At 46.2% G+C, this 18,675-nt stretch overlaps 1 protein-coding gene across 2 annotated transcripts in view; it reads left to right on the forward strand.

The window, feature by feature from the left end:
- The window catches only part of IGHMBP2 (immunoglobulin mu DNA binding protein 2), a 112,956-nt gene that overhangs the window by 7,807 nt on the left and 86,474 nt on the right, over nt 1–18,675 (forward strand). For both annotated transcript variants that reach the window (XM_075325328.1, XM_075325327.1), the window contains exons 3-6: nt 781–973; nt 3,079–3,176; nt 16,310–16,473; nt 18,229–18,429. In XM_075325328.1, coding sequence (XP_075181443.1) covers nt 781–973; nt 3,079–3,176; nt 16,310–16,473; nt 18,229–18,429 — 656 coding nt within the window. The remainder of the gene's footprint in view (nt 1–780; nt 974–3,078; nt 3,177–16,309; nt 16,474–18,228; nt 18,430–18,675) is intronic.

Raw genomic sequence — 18,675 nt, forward strand, 5'->3', positions numbered from 1 at the left:
TGTACCAGCCAAATGTTTTAAGTATATGGGTGGTCTGCAAGTAGTTAAATGGGTATTCTCAAGTTACATTGCTTTAAATAGTTAGATAGCATGAACATAATTAAGTTTGAAATGTAGTTACTTTTTCTACCTGTCATTTTCCTGTTGTGAGAGCTTTTATCTTTCATAGTGGACAGTGTTTGTCCATGGAGATTGACCACAAGTGCCTCCTTAGACCCTTGCCCAGTGTGTGCAGTAGGAAAATTCTAGTAGAGGAGTTAACTCTTAACATATAAGTCTGTCTCTCCAGCCCATTGATTTCTATACAAGTAGTTCACTGCTCCTCTCTTACCTTTCCCATACAGCTCCTGGCTGAGCTGCTTTTATCAGACCTGTAGACTCACACACTCTCCTGAGCCATGTGCTTGTTTTAATAAGCTGTGATCTTTATGTGTTAAAGCAGTGATGGCAGTGTACACTGCAGAGAAAACCACTATGTGTCAGCCAAACTTGTGCTGATCTTTACAGTTCTACTAATATGACAGCTCTGCTACTCACCAGAACTGTCAATCAAGGAGGAGAGCCCGCCCTGCCAGAAACCAGGAAGTAACGAGACTGCAGAGTTTGGAGTTGCTCAAGAGACAACTTGAAAGTACTCCTTTAAAGATAGGTCATTTAGAAAATCCTGGAAAATCCCTTTAATAACTGGAAAAATATCTGTTGCTCTGTCAGCACATTTATGTGTGTATCAACATATAAGAAGAATGTCTGGTTTAATTTCTTCTTTAATCTCGGTTGCAGGTGACATTGTAGGACTGTACGACTCCAGTGCCCCAAAAGAAGCTATTGCTACAGGGATCGTGTCTGGCATTACACAGAAGGCTATCAGTGTGGCCTTTGATGAAGCGAATAGTGATGCATTAAATCTGGGCAGTGAGGCCAACTACAGACTCCTGAAATTAGCCAATGATGTCACCTATAAAAGAATCAAAAAGTAAGTGGGGTGGAGATTCTTTTTAAATAATATATTAAACAATTTAATTTATATTAAAATATACCGTATTTTTCGGACTATAAGACGCACCGGACTATAAGACGCACCCTGGTTTTAGAGGAGGAAAATAGGAAAATAAAATTTTAAGCAAAAAATATGGTCATGACACACTGTCATGGGGCGAGGATCTGCTGCTGACACTGTTATGGGGGTAATGTCCCCAAATTCTCTACTAAGGTGCCGCTGCCTGGTATATACAGTATATGTCCCTCATCCTGCTATATACCGTAATCCTGCCATATGGCCGCATCCTGCTATATAACCCATCATGGCATATGGCCCCATCTGGCTCATAATATGCCCCCATCCGGTTCATAATATGCCCCCATCCGGCTCATAATATGCCCCCATCCGGCTCATAATATGCCCCCATCCGGCTCATAATATGCCCCCATCCGGCTCATAATATGCCCCCATCCGGCTCATAATATGCCCCCATCCGGCTCATAATATGCCCCCATCCGGCTCATAATATGCCCCCATCCGGCTCATAATATGCCCCCATCGGCTCATAATATGCCCCCATCCGGCTCATAATATGCCCCCATCTGGCTCATAATATGCCCCCATCTGGCTCATAATATGCCCCCATCTGGCTCATAATATGCCCCCATCTGGCTCATAATATGCCCCCATCTGGCTCATAATATGCCCCCATCTGGCTCATAATATGCCCCCGTCTGGCTCATAATATGCCCCCATCCGGCTCATAATATGCCCCCATCTGGCTCATAATATGCCCCCATCCGGCTCATAATATGCCCCCATCTGGCTCTCATAATATGCCCCCATCTGGCTCATAATATGCCCCCATCTGGCTCATAATATGCCCCCATCTGGCTCATAATATGCCCCCATCTGGCTCATAATATGCCCCCATCTGGCTCATAATATGCCCCCATCCGGCTCATAATATGCCCCCATCCTGGTGTATGGCCGCATCCTGTGGCACATAAAAAAAATAAACGTTCATACTCACCTCACTTTACCTCACTCCCTGCAGCATCGCTCATCCTCCCGTCTGTGTCAGCGGCAGCGCCGCTGATTGGAGCCGTCGTCATTACCCTGCTGGATCGCGATCATCTCCTGTGTCTGTGCCAGTGTGCCGGCGGCTGCGTGTGGACACGTGCGCACAGCGATGACGTCATCGCTGTGCGCGCTGCTAGTCTCCACTCAGCCGCCGGCACAAACACAGGAGATGATCGCGATCCAGCAGGGTAATGAGGACGGCTCCAATCAGCGACGCTGCTGCTGACACAGACGGGAGGACGAGCGATGCTGCAGGAGAACGGTGAGTACTGTACACTGATTCACTGCTCCCCGCGCTGATGATGATGCACGGGGTGCAGTGAATACAGCTGCACACGATCACTCCAGGCCGTAGTTGCCAGGGGTGATCATGCGGGCCGGCTGTTTATCCCCCGCCCATCATCCCGCCCACCTGTTAGCGCCGGCTTCAGCGCTGAGGGATGATGGGCGGGGGATGGGTGTGCATATTAAATGAGCGGGTCCACGTGGTCACAGCAGGCTGCTACAGCCTGCTCGTGCCCCCGATGACCCGCTCCACCACAGCACCCAGATTCCCCGCAGCCACATTCAGACCATAAGACGCACCCCCCACTTTCCCCCAACATTTGGGGGAATAAAAGTGCGTCTTATGGTCCGAAAAATACGGTAAAACTATAGTTTTGCTGAAGGCTCTAATTTATGCTCTAAATAATGGAGCGTTAATGGAATTATTATTATTATTAATAATCTATCATTGATTCACAGGAGAGGGTATAATTGTGTGAAATACTGGATCCGACCACAGGGACCTTCCCTGATCTCATAAACTGATCTCAGGGATCCAAAAGTCCTACAGCAAAGACTGTTCTCTATATTGCTCTACCTAGTAAGGGGGCAGTTCCTGTAACATTACATCAGTCTATTGCTCATAACACAGTTCACCGATATAATATTTAATGTGGCTCCAAACAAGCATTTACCTTTTTACATGTCTGATAATTTAGTATTCTCTAAGTGATCTGTTTATTTTACTGCAGAGCTTTGACTGCATTGGGTCAGTATCACTGTGGACCTGCCAGTGACCTAATAGATGTCCTCTTCTGTTCATCTCAGCCTAATAGCATCAGAGTGCCAGGTAAGATTGTCTTGTCACCAGGTTTCAGAAAAAAATGCTACATTTTAACTGTTTTTGTTGCTTATTTTTGTATTTAGAATTCTTATAAATCACACTACAGAAAAAGCGTTTGGATTATTATGTGTATGTGGCTTTTTTATTTGTTGCTGTTTTTCCACCTTGGTCTGGGTGTATGGTTTTTCACAGCATGGCATTTACAAAACAACACAAGAAAAAAAACTTCATGTTTGTTAAGTCCAAGGGGCTGTTATCATATAGTATTCACTGAAACCATTCCCCTGTATGATGCTAACCAATCACAAGCAGGCAGCAACACAGTAGAGAAAGAACAGGTTTCCCAGTGTGTGAGATGCATGACATATGGCCCTAATCTCCTGGTCTAACCTCCTCTATGGTTAAGGTATGCTGTGGATAAGAAGCGCAGATAGGATCTTATCTGGTGGGATTTGACAAGACAAGGTACTCACCCTTAGGCCTATGTAGGAGTTGTGACTGGCACAACTTCTACAGGTATGTGCGCACGTTGCGTTCTCTGCAGTGCAGAAAAGAACTCACCCTCCGACAGACTGCACACTGCGTTTGTAAAAAAAAAAAAAAAAGAATGCCTCCACAACGCATGCATTTTGGATGCTTTTTCCATGCATTTTGCTTGCGTTTTGGATGCATTTTTGACAGTGCGTTCCCCCGGCTATTCAGCACTGCTACATGCCGGCTGACGGCAGACACACACAGACAGAGTCACGCGATGAGAATGAACCCGGGTGAACTTCACCCGACTTCATTGTCATACCGCGGCTCTGTCTGTGTGTGGCATCCTGATTAGCGAACACCCATGAAGGACTCACCGGTGACCGCTAATCCCCTGAGTGACTGAAGTGAGCAGCGCGATTAGCGCTACTGTCACTCAGGCTACCCGCGGCCACAGCTGAAGTCCTCCACCCGAGACCGCAACTCACCTGCGATTTAATCGCTGATCGCGCGGGCTCACTTCAGTTGCTGCGTGGAGCTGACAGAGAGCGGTCTGGTCTGTGACCGCTCTTGTCAGCTTCATGTAGCAGAGCTGAGAGCGTCGCGGGACCTCGTGTGGATTACGTCGGACCTGGAGGGGTATTTGAGGATTTTAATAAAGTGGTGAAAGAGGGTGTTTTTTTTTGTCTTTTATTCCAAATCAAGGATTTTTTGAATGTGTGTGTTTATTTTCTTTAACTTACAGGTTAATCATGGAAGGTATCTCAGGGAGACGCCTGCCATGATTAACCTAGGACTTAGTGGCAGCTATGGGCTGCTGCCATTAACTCCTTATTACCTCGATTGCCACCGCACCATGGCAATTCGGGATGAGCCGGGTAGAGTCCCGGTACTGTAGCATCTAAAGGATGCGGCAATTCCGGGCGGCTGCTGGCTGGTATTGTTAGGCTGGGGGTCTCCCCATAACGTAGCACTCCCCATCCTGAGAATACCAGCCTTCAGCCGTGTGGCTTTACCCTGGCTGGTATCAAAATTGGGGGGACCGCACGTCGTGTTTTTTTTAATTATTTATTTTACTCCATGATATAGACCCGCCCACCTGCGGATGTGATTGGTTGCAGTGAGACAGCTGTCACTCAGCGTGGGGGCGTGTCTGACTGCAACCAATCTTAGGCGCCGGTGGGCGGGGAAAGCAGGGAATACCAGATTGAATAATGAGTGGCCAGCATTTTCAAAAGAGGAAAAGCCGCCGGAGCAGTGTGACAGCCGTGCAGCGCCGCGCCGGTGATCGGGGATCAGTGAGTATGAGAGAGGGAGAGAGACTGATCGACGGACAGAGAGAGAGACAGACAGAGCGACCAACTGACAGAGAAAGAGACTGACCGACAGACAGAGGGAGACTGAAAAGACCTGCGTTTTGCTTGTCACAAAAGCATGCAGAACGCAACAAAAATGCAGTCCAAGTGTATTTTGGTTGCGTTCTGACCCACATCGTTGATTTCAATGGGTGTAGAACTCAGCTACAACGCACAAAAGAAGTGACATGCTGCTTTTTTTTCTGCAGCAATTTTGGGCATCCAAAACGCTGCGTTTAGAAAAGCAGCGTGTGGATTGATTTTTCAGCTTTCTCATAGACTTTGCTGGGGAAGCTAAATGCATGCAATTTGGCACTCAAAACGCTGCAGTTCAAAACGCAGCGTTTCCGCGGAAAAAAATGCAACGTGCACACGTAGCCTAAAATGGCGTCTGCTGCAGCCCCGGAGAGACGTGTTACGGATGTGGAAGAAGGAAACCGAGATATGCCGCACTGACATCAAACATCCAGAAGTTGATTAATTTCTCTTCTATTCAATCAGGTCTACGCGTTTCGAAGGACGCAGCCTCCTTCTTCAGGAGAATTATTCTGTAATAATTGTCCTGAAGAAGGAGGCTGTATCCTCCGAAATGCGTAGACCTGATTGAATAAAAATGAAATTAATCAACTTCTGGATGTTTGATGTCAGTGCGGCATATCTCGGTTTCCTTCTTCCACATCTGTCACTCCTGTATGATTAAAAAGTGCAAGGAAACAGAGCACTGATGACTAACAGCTTTCAGATAAGGTCCCTAACGGGGGAGGGGCAGCACAACTAAGTTCAGCTGTGTCACCTTACAAACCCTCCTCTCATAGCACGTTCACATCTGCTGTGCTGCTCCCTCCCCACCCTCTACATTGCCTGTCCAGAGATATATCAGTATTCAAACTTATGTCTGTTCTGGTCAAATAAACTTGTATTCTCCCTGTTGTGAGATCAGATTGTCTGTCATTATATGTCTCCCACAGGAGCAGTCTTTTTTTGGGCTACTTCTTTGTGAGATGTATTCATACCCTGCTCTAATCAAGTTGCTATGAACACAACAGACGTAAGCATATTTACTAATATCTTAGATTTCTTTTCTAGATAGGCAGTGTGTGGTGATGAGCAGTACAGCAGAGGTGACCTTGCTATGAGACTTAATGACAAAAAAAAGACAGTTGCACTCTGATATGCTAAAGCATGCAAAGTATGAATGTAAGCATATAGACATGCATTACTGTTAAAGGAAATCTAAGAACAAATTGTGATATTTAGCATACAAAAACGGCCATTTCTATATCTGCCACGGCAGTCTCATATTAATGGGTACCTACTCTGAACTGAAGCCTCTCTCTGGGTTAAAAAAAACTCCATATGTATGGGCAAGTAGGAACCTGCTAAAGAGAATAAAATCACCTGTGGCTAATGGGGGAAGGGTGCACCTTCAGATGGCATGACCCCATAATTTAGGCAAAAAGACTGGCCAGTTTAGTCTGTTAAATATCTCAATTGTTTCTTCGATTTCCTTAAAGGGAACCTGTCAGCAGAAATTTCCCCTAAAACCTCACAGATTCCCCCTCTGCAGCTCGTGGGCTGCATTCTAGAAAGGTCCCTGTTAGTATTGTGCCCCCTTTCTGACCAAAAAAAAGAGTTTATAAAGAGGTACCTTTTTGGCTTCGGATTCTATAAATCAGACACGGGGGCGGGCTGCCTGATGGCCGTTATTCTGCCCCCTGGTCCTGTATGCCGCCCCCATCGCTGATTTCCATACTTTTGGACGCCGCCCACTGCTCCAGCCATCCCCGCGCATGCCCAGTGCCAATCTCAAGGGACTGAGCACTGTGACTGCTGGTGATGTGTGCGCAGGCAAGTGATTATGGGCGGGACTGTGACTGTTATCAGCAAGTACCCGCCCATAATCTCGTGAGCGCGCAAACCTCTCCAGCGTCACACTGTGCTCAGTGTAGATGCTAGACTGTATGGGCTGCTTCCAGGGATGACGTCCCTTTGTCACGTGATAGGGGCGTGTTCAAAATACTATCACGTGACAAAGGGATGTCATCCCTGGAAGCAGCCCATACAGTCTAGCATCTACACTGAGCACAGTGTGACGCTGGAGAGGTTTGCGCGCTCACGAGATTATGGGCGGGTACTTGCTGATAACAATCACAGTCCCGCCCATAATCACTTTCCTGCGCACACGTCACCAGCAGTCACAGTGCTCAGTCCCGTGAGACTGGCACTGGGCATGCGCGGGGATGGCTGGAGCAGTGGGCGGCGTCCAAAAGTATGGAAATCAGCGATGGGGGCGGCATACAGGACCAGGGGGCAGAATAACGGCCATCAGGCAGCCCGCCCCCGTGTCTGATTTATAGAATCCGAAGCCAAAAAGGTACCTCTTTATAAACTCTTTTTTTTGGTCAGAAAGGGGGCCCACTAATAACAGGGACCTTTCTAGAATGCAGCCCAGGAGCTGCAGAGGGGGAATCTGTTAGGTTTTAGGGGAAATTTCTGCTGACAGGTTCCCTTTAAGCAGTAATGCATGTCTATATTCCTGCATTCATTGTCTGCATGCTTTAGCATTACAGAGTGCAATTGTCTTTTTTTGTCATTATTTGCAATGTTCAGTTATGCACCTGTTTACACACACTGCATGTTATGGAGTGAAGTCAGTCTTTTTGTCTAGGGTTTGCCCTCATACGGCTATGTCAATGGGCAAATAAAAAATGTAGGACTTTTGGAATAAGGGGAGGAAAAAAATGACAGTGCAAAAAAATGGGAAAATCACCCGGTCGGTAAGGAGTTTAAGGGAACTTAACTGCGGGTATTTCTACCATAAACTAATGGTATGTAAGCAAAGTCGCTGCAATAGTGATTAAATTAATGTAAAAAAGCGTTTTGTTTTTTTTTTTTGTTTGTTTTTTTTTCCCCCATTTTTTTTAGAAATCCATTGCACACATTATATACTATGGAGCCACAAGTGCTTCGGGACTGGCACTGCACTTATAGTTCTCTTGTCTCTGAGCCTCTTCGCCCGCCATTAACCTTTGCTCAATGACCGGTTACTCTTGTCTCAGTGACCTGCCTATCCCCCTGTGATCTTGTGCAGACACTATTGTGGCGCCCCTGTGGCTCCAGTCGCCACAGGGTACTGCACCTTATTTAAGGTGCGGTATTCGCCTCAGGGAAGGAGGGGGTTGATCACCGGTGTTCCACATTCACACCTTACATACAGTCAGGTGCCTTCCCACTGGTGGGATTGCCCAGGGTAGATAGGGGGTGGTGTTCACGAAGCATGGGACTTTCCTGCTCACTGAAGCCAGCCACCTGGGGGGCGAGTTCCACTTGGGGTAGAAGTAGGAGCAACTTCACACAATATTCAGTTAGTCTACCTGGGACTTCAGTTCTGGCGACAAGACACCACCACTTCCTTCTTCCTTTTTCTTTTTTCACGGGGCCTGTGGCTTGGAGCGGAACGCTCAGTCCGAGTTCCTCACTACTGGAGGGGCAAATCTTAGAGAGGACATTTTCCAAACACCGGTGGCTTTTTCCAACTTATCTGAGGTCGACGGAGACCATCACAGCGGGTGACAGGTACTTCCCGGGCGAGCGGCATAAACCGTGAGTAAAACACCTGGAACCCAAAGAGACTGTGTCTGCCTATGATTCTCGGCGCCACTGCCCCGCGCCTCGGTGCCCCCCACCACTACAACCCTCATGATCCTCCCCAGGGCCCGCTCCACTGGTGGGGAGCAGAAACACCTCGTGTGCTACTACCATCCGCCCCAAAGGACAGCTACAGCAGCGGCGGCTAGTTCCCTGGTCGCATACCGCAGGTGGCGTCATGACAACAACCTCCACCATCACCCTTATCTATCCATCCTCCTCCATGTACACCTTGGGGTCACGAAACCGGGCAGGGTCACCAGTGACATCCCCTAATCCTCACCGGCCCGGTTCCGAGTATCTTTCCCGGACCCCCTGGGGTGCTACACTATCATTCCCTGGGGCGGTGCATGTGCAGATTGATTGCTCTCACAATACCGACAGTACCTTACTGCACTGCACATGTGCTGCCCCAGGGAGTGGCAGTGCGTGACATCTATGGCAGGGGAGGCAGGTTACCCAGACGGGAGTGACCTGTCAGTTACTGACCGACGGCGGGTGGAAAAGTGGAAGAGCGGCAGGAGCCCCAATGTCTTTGTCACACATTAGAGTTAGAAATTGGGCAATGTACTGTATTTGTAGAAAACGAGAAATTTAAATCACTTTCCTCAACAAAGGTATGACTTAAATTTTCTTTACAGCTAAGTGCCATTAGTTTGGGATTATAAAACCCTCTTGACGGGTTCTCTTTAAGAATAGGACTACACAGCAGCCTATTGGCAATGTGAGTCTTTTTATGATAATTGGAAAGTCTTTTGCAACTATCTTTCTATAGAGAGACCTTGATTTTACTCACATGCAACTTTGTGTGTTCTTGTATTTTTGGCCTGAAACTTTGGACATTGTGACTCTACTGGTTGTTACTTATTTCTACACATTGTCTGGAAGACTAAAATGACAACACATGGACCCAACTGCAGTGTGACAAAAAAAACACAGAAACATGCCTACCACCCTGATCTTTAGATTGATTTTTCAGTGACCTCCTGGTTTTATGGGTAAACCTCATGGCTTACAAATCTGTGCTGTTTTTAGCCACATCTTGGCTGCCCTGTGATTTTGTGCCTCTATAAAGTGATTGATTGTTTAATGTACTTTATATTTCAATACACTATAATTTTAAAAAGGTTTTTTGTTGGGCTGACAAGGTTAGGTAGATCCTCAAAGGCTAAGGTCCAGTGAGGTACACGGGCCACAGGTGTGGGTCTAGCAGGCTGTCGAGGCACGTAGGAAACAAGTAGCAGAGGTCTTGGTGACAGCAGATGGGTAGCAGAGCTCGTGGGGACCGCAGACAAGTAGCAGAGGTCCTGGAGACCACAGGCAGGTAGCAAAGGTCATTGAGACTGCAGGCAGGTAGCAGAGGCCTTGAAGACAACAGATAGGTAGCAGAGGTCCTTGAGACCGCAGGCAGGTAGCAGAAGTCTCGTAGACCGCATGCAGGTAGCAAAGGTCCTTGAGACTGCAGGCAGGTGGCAGAGGTCCTGGAGACTGCAGGCAGGTGGCAGAGGTCCTGGAGACTGCAGGCAGGTAGCAGAAGTCTTGTAGACCGCATGCAGGTAGCAAAGGTTCTGGAGACTGCAGGCAGGTGGCAGAGGTCCTGGCGACTGCAGGCAGGTGGCAGAGGTCCTGGCGACTGCAGGCAGGTGGCAGAGGTCCTGGCGACTGCAGGCAGGTGGCAGAGGTCCTGGAGACTGCAGGCAGGTGGCAGAGGTCCTGGAGACTGCAGGCAGGTGGCAGAGGTCCTGGAGACTGCAGGCAGGTGGCAGAGGTCCTGGAGACTGCAGGTAGGTGGCAGAGGTCCTGGAGACTGCAGGCAGGTGGCAGAGGTCCTGGAGACTGCAGGCAGGTAGCAGAAGTCTTGTAGACCGCATGCAGGTAGCAAAGGTTCTGGAGACTGCAGGCAGGTGGCAGAGGTCCTGGCGACTGCAGGCAGGTGGCAGAGGTCCTGGCGACTGCAGGCAGGTGGCAGAGGTCCTGGCGACTGCAGGCAGGTGGCAGAGGTCCTGGCGACTGCAGGCAGGTGGCAGAGGTCCTGGAGACTGCAGGCAGGTGGCAGAGGTCCTGGAGACTGCAGGCAGGTGGCAGAGGTCCTGGAGACTGCAGGTAGGTGGCAGAGGTCCTGGAGACTGCAGGCAGCAAAGAAAAATGCCCCTCCCATATTAAACAGTCTTACTTTGAACACTGGAGATCCAGTGTCCGTGCCAAAAAGATATGTTTTCCAGGCTATTACTGACCTTAACAATATATGTGGCTTGCGAATGCTATAACCAGTGATTGGTTACTGTTTTAGGCAGGTGTGGATAACATGCTGCAAAGTAAGAATGATTTCAGAAATAGAAGTGTTAATAGATTATTTTTTTTATCAATTTACAAAATGCAAAGTGAATGAACTGAAGAAAAATCTAACTTAAATTTATAGTAGCTGTGACTGCCCTGTGCCTTCACGACAACCTCTGTTCTTCTATGTACCCTTGTACAATGTCGGGGATTTTGAAGCATTGTACTCAGGTGAATGAGTAACCAATTCTACCGAACGGATTCTAATGAACATTTTCATATGTAGATTCACACACATTCATAAACTGGAACCAATACAATTGCTCTAGAGCAGGGGTGGGCAATTAATTTTCCCATGGGGCCGCATGAGAAATTGGGATTGGTTTAGAGGGCCGGACTAATATAATTACCTCAGTTCTACCCAATATACTACATCACTACACCCCCTCCATATACTACACCTGTAATATACTACATCACTACACCCCTATATACTACACCTGTATTATACTACACTCCCTCCATATACCTGTAATATACTACACCCCCATATACACCTGTATTATACTACACCACTATATAATACACCTCCGATATACTACATCATTACACCCCTATATACTACACCTGTAATATACTACATCATTACACCCCTATATACTACACCTGTAATATAGTACACCTCCATATGGCACACCTGTAATATACTACATCACTACACCACAATATAGCACACCTGTAATATACTACAACTCCATATAGTACACCTGTAATATACTACATCACTACACCACAATATAGCACACCTGTAATATACTACACTCCATATAGTACACCTGTAATATACTACAACTCCATATAGTACACCTGTAATATACTACATCACTACACCCCTATATACACCTGTAATATACTACATCACTACACCCCATATACTACACCTGTAATATACTACACCTCCATATAGCACACCTGTAATATACTACATCACTACACCACTATATAGCACACCTGTAATATACTACACTCCATATAGTACACCTGTAATATACTACATCACTACACCCCTATATACACCTGTAATATACTACACTCCATATAGTACACCTGTAATATACTACATCACTACACCCCTATATACACCTGTAATATACTACATCACTACACCCCATATACTACACCTGTAATATACTACACCTCCATATAGCACACCTGTAATATACTACATCACTACACCACTATATAGCACACCTGTAATTTACTACACTCCATATAGTACACCTGTAATATACTACATCACTACACCCCTATATACACCTGTAATATACTACAACTCCATATAGCACACCTGTAATATACTACACCACTACACCACTATATAGCACACCTGTAATATACTACAACTCCATATAGTACACCTGTAATATACTACATCACTACACCCCATATACTACACCTGTAATATAGTACACCTCCATATAGCACACCTGTAATATACTACATCACTACACCACTATATAGCACACCTGTAATATACTACAACTCCATATAGTACACCTGTAATATACTACATCACTACACCCCTATATACACCTGTAATATACTACATCACTACACCCCATATACTACACCTGTAATATACTACACCTCCATATAGCACACCTGTAATATACTACATCACTACACCCCTATATAGCACACCTGTAATATACTACACCTCCATACAGCACACCTGTAATATACACCTCCATATAGCACACCTGTAATATACTACGCCTCCATATAGTACACCTGTAATATACTACACCTCCATATACTACACCTCCATATAGCACACCTGTAATATACTACACCTCCATATAGCACACCTGTAATATACTACATCACTACACCCCTCGCCTTTCCTCCCTGATGAAGCGGTACCCACAGTGGTAATATTTATCCTGCGAAACGTACGTTGGAGGTTATAGGGGGCGCTCTTCCATGGGGGGGTCTCCCTACCTGGGGATTTTGGCTTCTTTTTTGCAATTGGCATCCTGCAAGCAGCCTTTTTTACATTGTCATACATTGCACTATGTTGATGGCAGGTGATATAGTGGATTTCACACATGTATTGTGCTCATAGCAGCTTTACGAATTCATGTTTGCATTTGGCACTTTATAACTCCTTATGCTGCTATCTTTTGCACTGAATCCACTTATGCACTTAGCACTTTACGATTATTTATTTATTACACGCTGTCATGTTGGTGTTTTGTCTGTAATAACTGCCAGCTAGGTTAATAAATTGACATTTTTGTGATTGTTTCTACACATGCTGCTGCCTCTTCCCCTGGGGTCACCATCTACTCTCATCCCCCCATTCTGTGTATTTTATTGTGTCGATATGGCCATTCCCTTTCCCCCCCCTTTTTTGTGTCTTGTCTATTTCATATAATTGAATAAAATTTGTTACTATTTTGCACTATTTATTACTCCATGTTTCTTCTGTTTTTTGATATTGTAAAGGAGTATGTGCTAGGCACATGTTTTGCCCCATTGAGGGCAATTGTGCCTTATATTGTGATAAATGACGGTTATGAGGTATAGTTTTTTCACCCCTATATAGTACACCTGTAATATACTACACCTCCATATAGCACACCTGTAATATACTACGCCTCCATATAGTACACCTGTATTATACTACACCCCCATATGTCACACACCCTGCTCCCCATACAGTCTGCACCGCCATATCACACACACTACACCCCATACAGCCTGCACCCCCATATCACACACACTACACCCCCATATGTCACACACCATGCCCACATATCTCACCCTGCCTGTACCCCAACTTACCCCTCTCAAACACTCTGCACCCCTTCACATCCTTCTGTCAGTCTGCAGCCCTCATATGCCACTCACCCTGCAACTCCATCTTTCCACATATGCCACTCACCCTGCAACTCCATCTTCCCACATATGCCACTCACCCTGCAGCTCCATCTTCCCACATATGCCACTCACCCTGCAGCTCCATCTTCCCACATATGCCACTCACCCTGCAACTCCATCTTCCCACATATGCCACTCACCCTGCAACTCCATCTTCCCTCATATGCCACTCACCGTGCAGCTCCATCTTCCCACATATGCCCCTCACCCTGCAACTCCATCTTCCCACATATGCCACTCACCCTGCAACTCCATCTTCCCACATATGCCACTCACCCTGCAACTCCATTTTCCCACATATGCCACTCACCCTGCAACTCCATCTTCCCACATATGCCCCTCACCCTGCAACTCCATCTTCCCACATATGCCCCTCACCCTGCAACTCCATCTTCCCACATATGCCACTCACCCTGCAGCTCCATCTTCCCACATATGCCACTCACCCTGCAGCTCCATCTTCCCACATATGCCACTCACCCTGCAACTCCATCTTCCCTCATATGCCACTCACCCTGCAACTCCATCTTCCCTCATATGCCACTCACCCTGCAACTCCATCTTCCCACATATGCCACTCACCCTGCAACTCCATCTTCCCTCATATGCCACTCACCCTGCAACTCCATCTTCCCTCATATGCCACTCACCCTGCAACTCCATCTTCCCACATATGCCACTCACCCTGCAACTCCATCTTCCCACATATGCCACTCACCCTGCAACTCCATCTTCCCACATATGCCACTCACCCTGCAACTCCATCTTCCCACATATGCCACTCACCCTGCAACTCCATCTTCCCTCATATGCACTCACCCTGCAACTCCATCTTCCCTCATATGCACTCACCCTGCAGCCCCCCTCCCCCTCATGTCCCCTCTTTTCTTATTACTAGTCACCATGTGTCCACATCTCCTTCAGGATTCAGTATCTTTGCTTTCTGCCCGGCATCCTGTGTCTCCTCCCACACAGTCACATGGGCGTGACATCATCGCAGGTCCTGCAAGATGAATTATTCCGTCTGCTGTGCTGCTTCTTCTGCTCGGCGGGAACTTTTGAAATGACACACGCAGCGCAGTACTGACAACGTCAGAGCGCGCGCGTGTCACTGATAATTAGTGCCGGCAGGGAACAGAGGAAAGACTCCTGCGTTCCACTGACTGTGCGGACCTGCACAGGATCTCTCCCTGCTCGGCACGCTGCAGCCCGCCTCCACTGCACCGGCTGAAGATGGGCGGGCCGGTCACAGAGAGCAGGCGGGCCGGATGTGGCCCGCGGGCCGCCCCTTGCCCAGGTCTGCTCTAGAGTATAATACTGGGTGAGGAGAAGCCACATTTTGCCACAGAACTGGGGTTATAGAAGACCATTACATACAGTGCCTTGCAAAAGTATTCAGCCCCCTTGAATTTTTTAACCTTTTCCCACATTTCAGGCTTCAAACATAAAGCTAAAAATTTTAATGTTATGCTGAAGAATCAACAACAAGTGGGACACAATTGTGAAGTTGAACGTAATTTATTGCTTATGTTTAACTTTTTTAAAAATAAATAACTGAAAAGTGGGGCTGCGCAGAAACATGTTGGTATTAATAAAAAAACATTTTGGAATCCCAAGGTTCTTCATTTCCACAGTGCAGCCCGCCTAGATGTCATAGTCTCACTTTTTGCCAGTAGATAGCCTTCATTTTTGACATTTACATCGAACCATTTCCTCCAGCCACTGGGCAGCAGTAGCGGCTTTGTAGATTAAGCCTTTACCAGGAGGTGTTGCCCTATTGTGTATGCGCTTCTGTCCTTCTCCAGAACTTCTCAAAAATAATCTATTAACTTTCCTATTTTTGGAATTGTGAGCAAAATACACTCCTTCTGTGCCATTGGAACTCCAAATTAATAAGATTTATTTTAAAAGCGCTTGGGGCATCATTATAGCACACACGCTTTGTAGTGTACTAAACGTTTCTGCTTTATTACTTCATGTGACCAGTTTATATAGTATCCCAAACAAAGAAATAACTCTTCTGAACTATGCACTAATAAGAGGGGTATGTGTAGAAATATGACATTTCCTCATCCATCAGTGTTATCTGAGCCCTACAACATCATTCAGTTATAAGACAAGATGTTTTCTATAATACCAAAATGGATTGTATTCTATTACAGAATCATTCTTACTTGGCAGCTTTTTTGCACACCTGGCTAAACGTTTGCACATTTTGCATAGTCTTACTGGAGTTTTTGGGTTAAAACTGTTGTTTTATAACCACATTCAATATCCCTGTGTGAACCTTTCTTACATAAACCAGCTCCCTCTACTTCCACATTGGTTTATGTGTTAAGTTGTATATTTCTTCTATATAATCAGGGATAAAATATTGCAGCTGGGGCTATCAACCGTAACATATTAACCCTAAAGGCTTCATTTTCAATATTGTGTTTGCAGGGCCTGTGGAATTTCTCAATCCAAGCTTGGACAATTCGCAAAAGGAGGCTGTTGTTTTCTCCCTCAACCAGAGAGAAATTGCTATTGTTCACGGACCCCCTGGTACTGGCAAGACAACAACGGTGGTGGAAATCATCTTGCAAGCTGTGAAGCAGGGACTGAAGGTGAGAATACCGCTGTTACTGCAGCTATCAGGACATCGCGGTCTGGGCTATACGCAGCTCCGCTCTGTCACTTCATTCTGATTTCCAGTACTTTGTATTAGGACACCTGCGGTGGAGAAATGACAAAAATTTTGATTGTTGGTGCCTCATTTGTAGGCGATGACTTAGGCTTGTAATTGTATTTTTCTCACTAAAGAGCAAGTGCTGGGGGACAATGTGTTTTTGCCACTTTTAGTTGACAGCATAACTTAATATATTGTCTGGACCTCAAATGCAGCCCTTTATCTGTCAGAGAGTGGCACAATCAGGATAATCAAGGACATATCCTGTGGTCCTCCTATGTAAGATACAGTGAAATGTTAGTGTCTCAGAAGTCAACCTGAGAGCTGATGCATGCTGCTCGGACCACCAGCATCAGGAACCACACACTGGCTCCATCATTCTGCATCAGAATCACTGCAACGTTGCAGAGAAAAAATACATGGAAAAGCCACATGGGGACCATGAGGCTTGTGTCATGTGATATTCGGTTCCAGGCTCATTAGGTGTAATGGCAACGTCGAGCTCTGTTCACACTGCAGAGCCAGACATGCAACCTGCTGTCTTCTACTTGTTCAACCAGAGCTGGGCATCGGCTGTTTCATGTTCACTTTTCCTTAGTCCCACAGGACTTACTTCCTGCTGACTTGGGGAACTCTGCTAGGAGCTCAGGTTGCCAATTACCAGTCACTGCTGTCTTTTTCCTATATAAGAGTCTGGATGTTACTACTCAGCGCTAATTATAGCTTCAGCATAGCTCCAGCGATTCCGGTCTTTGTGGTGATCCAGTCCGTGGTGATCTGTAGTTGTGATTTTGAATGGTGTGGAAGTTTCCCTGCTGTGCATTCACTTCCTTCCTTTTTTCAATATTCCCCTGTAAACATATTGTCTCTCCTTTGTGTTTGACTGCAGTATGTACGTGTTTTCACTCTTCCTTGTCCATGTTGTTTCTGTGGGGTTTTGTTACTGTGTTTCCGGCCCGCTCCAAGGGTGGAGGAGAGGGGGAGTATGTTCAGGGCTCAGACAGGAGTCAGGGTCACGCTCGGGGCTCAGACCTGGCTACCATTAATCCTACCTCTGAGATAAGGGACAGCACAGGGTCTCAAGTCTGAGGACCAGTTTAGAAGCCCCTGTTCTGTCATTTCATACCTGGTGAGAGCTCAGGTGACTAGTCAAAGAGGCCAGTCCTCATCCTGCTCTTTCTAAAAAGATACATCAGTCTATATAGATAGGGTGGGGAGAAGCTACCAGAGACTGGCATCTTGGACTAGTCACCCAAACAGCACAGTCCCCGGACAGCTTTTTCCATTAGGGGGTTGGCCAACTATAAATTATCTTGACAGAAAAGGTAATAAGTTGCTTATCACCGGGGGTATGACTTTCGAGACCCCCTACAATCCCTAAAATGGGGCTATGGAGTCCCCAATTTTAAGAGAGCCACTCCATTCGATATCAATGGGAATAATGGAGATAGACAATGAATAGAGCATTGGCGCCGAAATACAACCATTGCTCAATTCAAAGGGGCTGTGCAAGGAATAAGCAACATGAGTGTTCTCATCCACTGTTATCGGATGGTTTAGTCCACACATAGCTGTTTCTTTTATGCACTTCCATATTGGTTAATGAAAACAGCAACACAAGTGATGCCATAACGTGCACCCTCGCCGTGATACACAACCCAGTATTTTTTGGCATTTCTTCTTCCTTTCGAAGGTCCTTTGCTGCGCTCCGTCTAACGTAGCTGTGGACAACCTGGTGGAGCGATTAGCTGTGTATAAAGAGAAGATATTACGCCTCGGTCACCCGGCGAGACTTCTGGAATCCTTACAGCATCATTCCCTGGACGCGGTATTGGCAAGAAGTGATAATGCACAGCTTGTGGCTGAGATCCGAAAAGACATTGACATGACCTATGTAAGTTTTATAAAGAGGGTCGTGATTAAATGGCCACATTGGCCTCTGGCTCTGTTAAATTGTTCTCTATATACAGTATGTGTAGTATTGTTTTATTAGTATGATTTCACTCCTGATCACCTCATTTGTGCAGGTGATATATCAGTTATGTACAGAGGTAATGGTCCCATATGCTCACTCTCAAGCTAAAAACTGTAAAATTCATAAAAATATATAATGTTTTTAAAGGGAAACTGTCAGCAGTTT

This window comes from Anomaloglossus baeobatrachus, chromosome 10 (genome assembly GCF_048569485.1).
Source record: "Anomaloglossus baeobatrachus isolate aAnoBae1 chromosome 10, aAnoBae1.hap1, whole genome shotgun sequence".
Classification (NCBI taxonomy): domain Eukaryota; kingdom Metazoa; phylum Chordata; class Amphibia; order Anura; family Aromobatidae; genus Anomaloglossus; species Anomaloglossus baeobatrachus.